Source organism: Mya arenaria, chromosome 3 (genome assembly GCF_026914265.1).
Source record: "Mya arenaria isolate MELC-2E11 chromosome 3, ASM2691426v1".
NCBI classification, from domain to species: Eukaryota; Metazoa; Mollusca; class Bivalvia; order Myida; family Myidae; genus Mya; species Mya arenaria.
This window is the reverse complement of record NC_069124.1, coordinates 21,708,562-21,722,330: the sequence shown is the minus strand read 5'-3', so window position 1 is coordinate 21,722,330 and position 13,769 is coordinate 21,708,562. Positions and strand designations below refer to the sequence as shown.

The following is a 13,769-nucleotide window of genomic DNA, read 5'->3' as shown; positions in this document are numbered from 1 at the left end:
CATTTTGAAAGTGATTGGATATGGCAAAACGTCTGGTAAGAACTACTAAATGTAACTTACACTGAATATTTTTACTCTTTATTTCCATTCCATTTTGGGTAATGTCTAATTTAATACTTTCATTCCGCTTTGAAAAATCCGTCAAGGGCTGTATATTTCAATTCGGATCTCGCATATAATGACAATATTAGAATTTAATGAAATTTAACGTCGAATATCTACTTTAATTGCGTTTTGATGCATTTGTTGATATTATTACATAACATCATATGTGAGTAAACGGATTATAATAGATACTTATTATTTTCAAGTTAAAGGTATATAACACCCTTAAATTAAAGCGTAACATATGAGAAATGTGCATGCTCTGAAATATTGACGATACTCAAATACAGTGTGTGTATACCAAGTGCTAAATCATGTTATAAATGCTACGTTGTAATGCAACCTTTGCTTGAAATACTACTTAAAAGTGACTTAAGGATAAGTTTCCTTTTACAACACCATAAATGAAACTAAGGACAGTCTATGCTTTTTTAGGATTTTTTTTATAAATTACATTTGTTAGTGACATATAAGGATAATTGAAGTTTGCTAGTGATGTTCTTCACTGGTCTGATTTTCTACACGGCTAGGAGCATTCGTCGTTCGAAAACTAATCGCTATCCGATCAAGTGAAACATTGGTACAACCTGTTCAAACCAGCAAATGAAAAGCCACCTCACCATTAGGTTAGGAAAACATTTTAACAATTTATTTGTTTTCGGAATATAAACTTAATCAGTCAAATTGTGTTTGAAATAAACGTGTGCTGTTTATTCCAGTACTGGAACAGTAATTATTTACATCCAACATCAAAATAATATATGTTACGTTATAATTTTGATTTACTTGTGAACAAATACTCTGCAAGCACTGCCGTCAAACATACAATGTACGTTAATATGTTTCATGCAACCACATACTAGGAGATGAATACATGTGTACTTCATCTGTTTTTGCTTTCATTTCCTGAGAGTTATAATGTGTTCTTATAACTCCTTCAATTGGCTTAATAGTAATGACTTTATATCAGGATTGTTCGGCGTTATATAAGTTGCCCAATGCTGTAATTTGAAATGTTAGATTTTGTAAATACAAATGTTTATTTCAAGTAGGTATGGCTTGGCGTTTAATTCCCTCTACGGTTTATGTATATACAAGACATAATCAAATGCCCTTGCAGTACGGTACGAAAGCTGTACATGTGTGTGGCGGGGGTCTCATTTCCATCAGCCATAAACAATCAATACGGAGATGCCAGGCCCCAATTTCTCGAAAATTCTTAAGTACGTTAAATGTGCTGAGCGCGTTAGTAACGTGCTCAGCTTGATCACGTTAATTATTTGCATTTCACGAAAAAATAACTTGCTCAATAACTTAATTAATTTGGATGTTGAGCACGTTATTTGAGTCAACTAGGTAGTTGATTTAAGTCAGTTATTTCTCTCTCAAATATGGCCGCCATACAGCGTCGTCTGCAGATACTACGCCAGAGAACTCGTGATCTTCTGTTTCCGAGGGTCTTTCAAGGCCGTTCAAACCCTCTGGAGACTCTATCTTCTCCTGAAATATTCCAGAGGTATCGTTTCCGTCCTCATTCTATTCTTCTTCTCGTCAACATCCTTTTTCCTTACTTGGAACGAGCCACTGGACGCTCCTGTCCACTACCCCCTCTTCTTTCCGTACTTGTTTCTCTCCATTTTCTGGCAACTGGAGCCCACTATATCGTTGTTGGTGACGTCCATGGCATTTCCGCTTCGTCTGTCTGCCGCGCCATCAAAACCACTGTCGCTATACTTTCTTGAGTTGCAAGAAAGAAGATCCAGTTCCGTCGGGATTTAGATGCTGTAAAGGCAGAGTTCTTCTCCATTGCCGGTAAGTAACGCCCTATCCATACACAATTGAGATATTCCCCAATGTTCCGGTGACAAAATAATGTTCATTAACATGCACATGTTAATGTTTCTTTGAAACTGTTTACTGTTCTGATGAATAACATTCAAAACAAACACCTTTAACCTTCGACCCCTGTCGCTTTTGACGTAGCCAATCGCGACTGCATGAGATCGATGATTGAACGCCGATAAAATTTAACATGCCTGGTAAACGCAAGTTATTGCACTTATATGTAAAGCAATGTCCAAATACTGACATATATAACGTAGTTATCAAACAAATAATCGTTTTCTAGTGCCACTTCACTCAACGTATGGTATCATTCTAACGTAGTTTGACGCTGTATCATACTGAGATAAGTATTGGCATTTGTATATCCTATTCATAAAAAAACTGTAATTAATACTGCCATGGATCCGCATGCATGAAAATAAAATCATACGCATGCGCATAACTGAATGTTATGACAATGTAAACTGAAATAAGGAAGTAAACTAATTGTTTTTAATTATTGATGGATAGTGAAATACAAATGTTTGATATTGAAAGCAATGGAAACACTCATTAATATCGTGTTACACGGGAATTTATATATGTATCATAACCCATACAACGTGAAATAAGGAACAAGCAAACGGTAGGTAAACAATGTCGGTTTTAATACATGTACTGTGATCGGAGTAGCTGATGAATTTGAATACAATGAAGTTGTCATTTCTGAATATGGTTTAAGTACAATATCTTTCAACAAAGTTTACATAAACGTTTGATTAGAATCAAAATGTGAAGGAAATATTTTAGTCAAAATATCATATTTATATACTGTACGTAGATGTGCATTGATTACATTTGTAGATATTAATTATATTGTGGATGAAATTGTCGATATAATCGCATATACCCCGCCACCATTCCCACCCAACTCTTAGTTATTTACTCATTCCACTCCATAGCTGTAAATGGATTAATTTAAATAATAAATTTATTTGTTCATTTCTTACAAAAAGTACGTTCTTAAGCATATACGTCCTAAAAGGTTCTGTCTTTGATCAAAATCTATATGTCTGTGACCCGTTGTGATTTGACCGATTGGGATTTGGACGTGTTTTTTTTTATTATAGTGAATCGTTTTCGCGTTTGTGCAGTGAAAATCACAACGTCAACGAAGGTCTTATGGAAAACATCTTAAACTTAATAGTATAAATTGAATAACTAATATATACTAAGACAACTGTTTTTACAGGTTTGTGTAACAATTATTGCTATTCTTCTTTTCTGTGTCGGGAGAGGTCATGGGTAAATGTAACCGTTGTGGGTTTTTTTATTCACAATCGTACGATATAGCGGACACGCTTTCCTATAAACGTCCAAATCCCGAACGCCCAAATCCAACGGGGCTTATTTCACTCATCTATAATAAAGTAAGAAGCAAACCCGCTTTTATCATAAACAAGCAGTATAACTACTGCAAAGGAATTTACACTATGATGTTCAAACAATCTATTTATGAAATAAGATTTATCAAAATAGGAGTCATAATAAAATGACACTTGATTTATTCGCCTTTGCAATGCACATAATAATTGTTTCGTTCAGAACATGCTGCAACATACTAAACATATAAACTCCTTGGTGTGTCTTTCGACACACCCCTTGGCTTTAAAATCAGGTTCATACTTGGAAAACATTGAACATTTTAACATGGACCGATACATATTTGTTTCTAACCAAATGTATACAATCAAACCTTTTGATTTGAACATATTTTATTTAACATGTAAATACAGTTTAAACATGTACGTATAATATATTGAACTAGATTGAAACGAAAGCATGGTTTATAAAGTGTCTCTCTCTTTTCTTTATAAGGGAAGACAAAGGGCTTACTGTGAATTATTTCAGATTTCAAATTGCCGAAAATGCATGTGTACATAAATTATTACTGCTGTCAAATGGGTTATACATGCATATAATTCCATAAAAGTGAAGTAGCAGATTGGCGTGATATTTAATATCAATTTCGCCACTCATCATATCACAACTCCAGTTTTGTCGAAATGAAGTCGTTAACATAAACCTACAAGTGAGGCACTTATGTGCTTAAAAGATAAAACAAAGCACATAAAGTGATTTCAATGCATATCATATACATATATAAGCAAATATATTTTTGGACAAACTTTATAAATTGCAGATATATCGTTTCAGTGGGTTTCCGTTCCTTTACTATGCGTGTTGCTGTTGCTATCACCAGCTGATTCCTTTGATAAGGGTAAGGGCATCCTCTAAAAGATGATAATACGTATGTGCGATTGTCATCTTTCATTTTTATGCAATTTCTTCTTATAGCGGATATATCAATTTACAGTCTTTATATGATATATGAATACATTATCAAGAGTCCAAAATATGATTGAAAAGGCAATAACATTAAGCATAAGGAACAAACAAAATAAATTTAGATATCCTGATACCATTATAATATAATATACTAACATCTGATAGGAAACATTATTTTCAGAAATCAATGTCGCTTTGCACAAACCAGTCAAGCAGTACACTAAGGATCCTGGCGAAGGCGGAATTTGGCCCGCGAGTAATGCAGTCAACGGTGACAAAACATGTAATCTTGTGGACAGCGCTCATTTCACCGTATCCGGGTATGGCAACCCTCCTTGGTGGCAGGTTGATCTTGGAGCTGTTTACAACATAACTAGGATTATAGTTTACGGACGAAAGGACAATGTGACAAGTAATATAAACAATACTTTCATAGTATAGACTATTTTATCTTTTAGACATATAAAGGAAAATAGGATTCCCGTCTTAAACTGTTATTCATACCCAGTGACTTTATAATGTAAGAATTGCAGTTACCTAACTTAAATAATAAATGAGCAAATAGTTTGATGTATTTAGATTAGTAGCCGAGTGAGTTAAATTATACTATGGAGACTAAAGAGAAAAACCAAGACCCAACGAAATAACAAACAACCTATTTACAGACACTAAGCCAACGCCTTTTCACTTATCGAAATACACATAATGTTAAAAATAATGTATACTTGGTCTCATAATGATTGTTTCATAGTACAAACTAGGTGGTCAAACATAATTGAAACAAGGTCAATAAAAAGTAATAAGAATAAAGTAAGAATAAAAAAAGACTGAATGCACAAGTCAAAAGTTAACCGTTTAACGGAATATGTTAATATATCTATCACAATTTTTTCTTTGTTATTAGAAAACAAGTTAGTTGAAAACACATTTGATACAGACTTAGAATAAAAAATGATATATTGGTGTCAAGTTATTGTACCAAGCAAGCTTATGAAGGCAGACAGATATATTTCAAGATAATAAGTATAAGTCAATAACATTGAAAATACATAAAGTGCAAAAGAGTTTTATCCTACAATTAATATTAATTAAAGTATCTCCCCTTTCCCATAAAATTGTCATCATGTGTGCTTACACACACCCACTTGAGTGCACATGATCTTTTATCCTAGCTTTTTAATACGCCTAAATTCATAGATGTACATACTTCGGAGCTTGACTGAAAAATTCTTTGAAGTATATACTACAAATTTCATATCCATATATATACATTTTTTTCGTCCGGAAAAAACTCTTCCAGGTTATGACTTAAAAACCCGAACACAGATAGAACTGATTAAGGAGAGAAGTGTGTATACACATGTGTTTACCTATATTTTAGAATGTAAACAAAATTGCCCTTTCTCTATTAGTATTGTTATATTTTGTCAGGAGCGTTTCCTTATGCCTTCGATTGGTTTTGTATAAAACACTTCTTTTGTACTTCCTCCGGCAGGACATATGGCTGTATGTAACTGATATATTATGATTTAAATATTGAAATAAGACATTTAGGGATAAACTTAACATGTTACACAAAGTATCAAGTTAAATGCGTTAAACCACTCGAATTAAATATACGACGACCTTACACATGTTAATAAAAAGACACCAAAAGCCTTTTTTTGGCGTATGATCACTGTCAATGTAACATGAGCGAATCGTTAAGTTATCTTTAAAACCGAGGAAGCACATGTTTTAAATTGCACTGTTAGTGTTTTCATGCCTTATATTTACAATACGACAATAAAACGTCGTTTTACCCGTCGTGATTCATCTTAACGATATGTACGATACTTGTTTGCAAGTTGTATTATATGGATGAATTTCCAATCACCTTCGCTTTTTTGTCCACAAAAATACGGAAGGAAAAATAATGTTCCACTGATAAATATAACTAGTGCGATGACCATGGTATTATACACCTGTGACAGTTTAAATAATGATTACAGTATAAGAATATATGCAATTTTTCATAAGCAAAAAACAATCAATGGACACCTATGGTTTAATCTGTAAATACAATTTTAAACACAAGGAAAGTTTAAATGAGCACAAGCCATTTACTTTGTTTGCCTTTAAATAATTAATTGTACTCAAAAAGTGTAAACGTCACTACGTGGTATTTGTTCTAAATTTGTTAAATATGGTCTGTGGAAAGAGGGCCTTTAGAGATATTATCTACTATCTATATGTTTGTGTTTAACAAACAATAACATGCATTATAGAGCATACTTTGTCTCATGATGATAAAACAAGCTTGTTATGAAAGGCCTTTTCATAGGTAGCAATATCAACGTGACGTAGTATATTACACTTCCCTATTCTGCACAATGCTAATACAACTCCTCACTCCAATGGATATAACTCCTGCAAACATTTATACTAACTGCCGAAAATGGTACCAAAATAATCATGAATTAATTATCTATCAACTGTAGTACGGGTTTTATCTAATAATCTTTAACAAAATAAAACGAGCAAAAATGTTTCACAAGCATTTTTGTAATATGTCGTTTTTCTGCCGGTTTTGGGACGTTTTGACTGACATTTTATACTTCCGATTTCGGATATTTGAATAATTGTTTTGATTGTCAATGACTTTACAAGGATACATTGACGTCTCCTGCATCGGTGAGTATAACTTTTATGAATTATTATGTAGTTTTTCTGTTTTTATTTTGACAAAAACTAAAACAGGGGATAAACCATGCTGAATTACAGGTCCAAATTGAAAGAGAACATCAATGCATCATCGAATTTCTGAAAATTAATTCATTTATCTACACAGTGATACTATCCATTTGATTCAATAATCTGTCGCATTTTTCCGCAAGGGCTATTTATAAACACATCGTTTCTGGGAGTGGCCAAAAACAAAAACAATTTGATGACTCATTAAGCATGCGACCTTAAAAGACGAGAGTATCCGAATTAACCAGGAAGTATTTTTTTGTTTACTTAAAATGCTAACCTCTGTAAATAGTGATTTATTTGAGTAAAAATTGAGGTAGGTTTATGCAGATTATTGTTTTATTGTATTAAGGGTGCCAATTCTTTTGAAAATTGGTCAAATGTTTAATAATTAAAATAAATAAGACTTTTGCAATTGTTTTTATTTTGGATATTGTGATCGGATTTAATGAAATCAACAGACCGGGTTCTTTAGGGATCTGGTCACTTTCGGTTTTAAAACAAGTAAATAAACCAATGGAGAATTGGCGGTTATTTTTTATTAAAGTGGGCAAAGTTAATTATTATTATTATTAATTATAACCTGTCAAGCTGAAGCTTGTTATCGTTTATGCTAACTAGTGTCTTAGCTAAAGCGGAATGGAAGGGCGGCCCGCCCTGCCCTTTTTTGACCCCGCCACGTTGCCCCTTTTTACACGCCCTGTCATATTTTTTCCCGACCCCTTGCGCCCTTCTGGCCATTCAGATCGTTAATTATCACATTGTTACGCCCTTAAAGAATGTCATTGTTCAATGTCGCCGATTCCTAATCTGTCACAGATCAGTGCGTGCTAAGACACACGACCGTCAGCACCGCGGGTCGGATGTCCGACCGGTTAGCTCAATCGGTAGAGCGTTGGACTGTAATTCGGACAACCCTGGTTCGATTCCCGGGCGGACCAGGTTACTTCTGTTGTGATTAGTTATGAAATCCTTTCTAGAACTATTCGCACTGTACCACTGCCCCTGGCATGTGAAGCAGACGATCATTGAAAAACAAACGGTGGCGCTAAGAAAATCAAATACTCAAAACTTCATGACCAATATTTGATAGTTTTTGTGTTGAATGTTCTAGATGAAAATTTGTTTTGTAATCTTAAAACTTTTTAATTTGCTTTATATAGCGTTTACTTAGGCCAGAGTTTTTTTTATTTTTCGTTTTACGGGATTTTTTTCAAAAATAAGCACCAGGAGGAGGGAATGAAAATAAGAAAAAGATGTCGAAAAATGAACGTCGAGAAAAAAGAATAAAAATAAGATGGATTTTCCATATTCTTTTCTTTTTTTGATTTTTTTTATACAATGCATCTTTTGAAGTTGTGCACACTTGTTTTGTACTCCATACTGCCTGTTGTATAATAGTGTTGCGCAACAGCTGTAAGAGGGCATCATTTTAAAAATTACAACTTCTTCAAATATATTTGTAGCGTCCACACTTTCAGAAAGTCCAAAATTTCTCAATTTAAATACTATCTAAGTTATGTATTTCTTCACAAGAATAAATGCCAAAATGTTCCAAGTTCGCAGAAAATAAAATGACAGCCGCAGCATAAATGTTATTCATTTTAAATCTTTGTAAAATTATCAAATATTTCGCCAAAAATCCAAAGTTATTAAAATAATTATAGAAAACTAAAAATGCGGCTTTTCTCAATGAAAACCAAAACAAGAATGCCATTTCCCAGCAATTTCCATGGATTTAGCCATAAACTGGCTGAAAATTGGCCGGGTCGTTTTCTGGCTGACACCAGTGTCTAAACAGAGGGTGAGAGCGGCCCATATTTGGCCAAGAAACGGCCAGAAAACAGCCAACTTTCGACCTGACATTTGACCGGTGGCCGAGAAATGGCCAACCCCGCTGTAGCAAAAACAGCGGCAGCCATATTGGATAAATATGGAAAAAAAACGTTTAGTGAAAAATATCCAGACTTCCTAACGCAGATTTAACATATAAACAATTCTCACTCAGGACCTAAGTATTTGCAAAAAAACTGGTAATCGATTAAATGATGCAACAATAGTCTGTATTATAAAGGCAAAACAAGTTGTCATTTTCACATGATGATAATTAAATCAATTCTGTATATATATGTGCATGATTTTAATATGTGTTTCGACACTTTTGTAGTGTTTTTAATAGTCACTGAAACTTGCACTGGCAAAACCAAAGACATCTGGCTCATTGTTTGTGTCTCAAATATTGATTAAAACCATTTTGGGTTTTTATAATGAGATAAACAACACATCTGAGGAAATTTAATGTCTGATATACAAGAAACAAACAAGGTATGTAACTCAAACTTACCAGATTCCACGATCGAGTCCAGTTTTTTTTAAGTTTCTTAATCAACATACAAACAATCCATTTTAAAATAGGTGACATGAAAAGAGGAGTCAATGCCCTTTAAAATGGTATGCAATATGTTGGTATAACTTGATTGTCTTTTAGACCAACAAGCCAAATCCAAAGTCATTTTCTTGTCTTTTTCTGTAGTCAGAAACTGTACAGCAAATTCCAATTTTCAGAGTGTTCCCGTGTTAACAGGTCTACACACAGAAATATTTAAGTGCTTCGATGTAAAGAAAATAAAGATCCGTTCCGATGTCACAAAAAACGCCACGATCTTATTAACAACAGTACCAGTCTCCAAACTAGTTCCACTTTAAAATTTCGTAAATGGCAGCCATATTCCTTACAAGCGCTTAGATGATGATATTAAGCAAGTTTCAAGTTTTATTTTCATCATGGCATATAATATGCATGTGATATCACAAAACAATGAAACATATTTCAGTTAACTTTATAAGCAATAATCGCCGGCTTCCGCCATCTTGGAAACTGTGCGCGATATTTTTTTTGTTGTTGTGAAATTAGCGTTAGGTTAAATAACACTAAATTTTATTTTCTATCGGAGATCGAAGAAACGGGCGGCGTAAAAAATAAAAATAAAGTTAGGATTTTGAATCTTTTTCTTTTTTGGGTTTTGCAATATTTAGGTACGGCGCTCCCGTAAAACGAAAAATAAAAAACTCTGGCCTTACAGTACTTTCCTCATTGGTACGATGTTTAAAAGTAGAAGATTCGGCGAGTCACCGCCATTTTGTTATAACATTTTTTGGAGTTTATTTCTTGATTTTCTAGTTCTATTATTAAGTGAGTTTTTAATGAAGAATAGATATTTTAAATGTCATTTTGTTTTACAATGTCAGCGTATTGAAATTTATTTAACCAAAGACAAGCGAACAACAGCAACGCTGAATGTGACATTCGTACCCTATCCTGATCGTACCAAAACAAGATTCGCATGTTTCTGCCAATGGCATTGCCCGTCAAATTCATATTTAATAACTTTAAAAGGAGCTCGACAACCGCAAATCAATTAATAAAATTACACTGCCAACATTCCATTAAGTGTTTTGTTGGTTAATAAGAAAAATGCAGACATTTCACAATTGAAACTAAGAAAGTAAGCACTTTTTAATCTTCTAAACAGTTAATTGGATGCATACCAATTTTAATTGTTTATAAATCATACAATATCACTAAGTTATACTTAAATAATAAAGGGAAAGTTTCAAATTTCAACATATCAATGTTTTAAGGTGTAAATTTCAGGAAACATTTTTATGTTTTGTATAGTTACTTGGATTATAAAATCACTCTCTGTAAAAATTATTCAACTTTTCAAACATTATTAGTCTTCAAATCTATTGGAATTCCTGTAATGATAGAATTTCAATTGCTGCCATTAATTTTCAACTCAATGTTGTGATTTTTCATTCGAAATGATTTTAAACTTCACATTCCATAAATGGAATTGACTAAATATTGTGAGTATTTTTACACATTAGTAAGTCTGCCAATTCATGGATGGACAGGTTTGTCATTAATTGGTCTTTTTCCCTTTTTTATTTGATCTTTTCATCCTTTCAGTGTGATATAAAGCCATAGACTACATTCATGCCACTCAAATTTATCCACTCAGAATGATGGGAAGGATTGCAGAACTGAGGTAACTTAGAAATATGATGCATATTTACCAGAGAATATCTCATGAACATGCCATTTGCTTAATTTTCTTTGGAATTATACCTTATTGTAAGTTATTGAGAACTCTTTATATACTGTGACCTTTTGTATGATGACACATTATATTATTTGAAAAATAAATGTTTTTGACATTTTCTGAGCTGTGAAGTTGAATTGATTCTTAAATTGATTCTGATAAATACCAAACTGTGTATAGACATCAAACCTCATTACATGTATATACATACTTGTCCTTCTCTGAATAATACAGAAAGAGTTATTTGCTATGTACAAAAAGGGGACAAAAATGTTGAACAGTATGAAGTTTTAAATTAGAAAATCCTTACTTCTCTCTGTATGTATGTCAACTTTATTAGGACAATATTTGGTAATGTAATATATTCCCTTAATAAATTGTGATAAAAACTTTTTACACTGTATGCATACATTTGTATATGTATGTTGCCCTATAAACTGAATGCATGTAGTTTCTTTTGTGTACGTGTGTATAGAAATCAACACATTCATTTGTTATATTTTCAGGCTCATGATGGCTTCTGAGAAAAAATCAGCTTGGTGTAACTTGACAGTATTTTTCAGTATTTGACAGTGGTTCTACCATGCAACAGTCATACCATGAAGTGTCTCACAGATTCTCCCTCAGTTCCTGTAATATCCAAGATTACATTGTAGTGCAACGAGGATTAATGTTCTTGCAATAAGAAGTATCTGCACTTCCAAATACACCGGTACAACATGGACAGTTCCTTCATTTTTTGAGTGATTATAGAGTGAAAATGTTTCCATATCAAATGTTGTCTTTTTATGTGTAAAACTTCACATATTATGAATGGTTACAAATACATGCATGGACATTTTTATTCCAAATCTATGCACATTTTGATTCCAATAAAAAACCACAAAGGTATTTTAAATTTGGTTTGAAACAGAAATATTGTCCTTTTGTTTGTTTCTAAACAGTAAGTGTGTCACGTAACAGAATAGAATGTGACGTAATACGTTATATTTAAGATATAATTAAGATTTAATTAAATGGATATGTGTCTACATACTGTATGTTTAGTAATGTAGGGCATATTTGATTGACATTTGAATATGAAAATGGTTGACAGCCGACCTGGTACAAATGTACAAAATGGTCATGTTAAGTACAAAAACGTGTATTCCTGTGGTTGTAAAGTTGTCATATGTAGTCAACAAATTAGTATAAAAGAGATGACTTGGGATGTGAAAACAGAGTTGGCTTAGGAGAGTTTGTTAGGCACGGAAGGAGACCGGCCTTGGGTTCCTTAATGGACGGCAGTTAGGATGCGGGATTACCTTAAATGCCATGCTGTATTATATACTGATTATTATACTTAGAAAGAACGTGGAACAATAAAGACTTAGAACACTTGAACAGTTGTTGGTTGGTTACTGAACGAACTATCACGAAAGTTAAGTGAGCGGTAGCGTTACGTGACAAGTGGTATTATTCGTGTTTATAGTTTCCATGTCAATTTAAAAGAAGGCAGTTCTTTTAAAGTTGCACTCTTACGCCCACATAAGATTTACCACAATTAACACTATTGTTTAATTTTTTCAAAACGGATGAATAAATGTAGAAAACAATGGTTCTAATGAAGGATACCTATTTTAACTTGAAGAAAACGTGCATAAAACACAGTATTTCTGTCATTTGAGATCATAGTAGATCACAGTAAATCTTTAAGCATTCACCAATCATTTAATATTTTTGAGTTTTCAGGTATTAAATACACAGTTACAATCATGTTATCAGTACTAAATACTTTCCATAAATGAATTATTAAGTAAGTAGTTAAAGGGTTAACAGTATATGTTTGTTATACATGTGTATGCATTGATATTGAATAAGTGTGTCACTTTAAACAGTTGCCATGGTAACTAGATTTTTCTTAGGAAACTGTTAATGTTGTCTAAAACCCTTAGTATTTTCAATGTGATACTTTTTCAGCTTGACGGCTTTAGTCAATGAAATATTTCTGCTATATTTTATTCATTTGGTCATACTTTGTATACAATTATATTTATAATTTAACCTTGAAAATTGCTGACAATCTTTAATACTTATATTAAAATATTCAGAATTGCTAGATGGGTTTAAGTTCACCTTTTTTACCATTGTCAGGCAAATCAATGCAAGATATACATAACTCTCCTTTTAGACAAAAAGGGATTTTCTTAGCATTTTTTTGTATTTTTATTCAATGGTTACCATGGCAACTAACTTTTTGTTTGCATTTAATCTTCCTTTTTATAATGCAGTCAAGAAGTGAAAGAAAGAATGTACCCGGTATATGTTCTTTGACTTAAACCTTATTGCTAGCTCATTCTTCAAAATATATAGCATTTTTAAAATTTCTAAAAAATAGACGTTTTTTTCATCATTTTTATAACGTGAAATAATTTGCTTAAAACATTGTTTAAGCTCTGATAGTTAGGAATGTGTATTAAATTTATAGAAAATAAAAATGTGTTGTTTTACATTATTTATTTCATTTGAATTCCGAAGTTTTGAATTCGACCTATTTTGGCAGAAAAATTGATAAAAATGAAAAATTAAAAGGGCCATAATTCTGTCAAAAATTGATGGATTTTCAAAAAAAATGTGCATATTTGAGTTTGTAATGACCTAACTTTTAAAACA

The 13,769-nt window shown here is 32.6% G+C and overlaps 1 protein-coding gene across 1 annotated transcript in view; it reads left to right on the top strand.

Annotated features, from left to right (window-relative positions):
• LOC128225822 (uncharacterized) overlaps positions 1 to 13,769 on the top strand; it is a 55,969-nt gene continuing 42,200 nt past the window's right edge. The window contains exons 1-3 of the mRNA XM_052935719.1: positions 1 to 35; positions 4,147 to 4,210; positions 4,460 to 4,690. Of these exons, the coding sequence (XP_052791679.1) occupies positions 21 to 35; positions 4,147 to 4,210; positions 4,460 to 4,690 (310 nt within the window). The 5' untranslated portion in view covers positions 1 to 20. The remainder of the gene's footprint in view (positions 36 to 4,146; positions 4,211 to 4,459; positions 4,691 to 13,769) is intronic.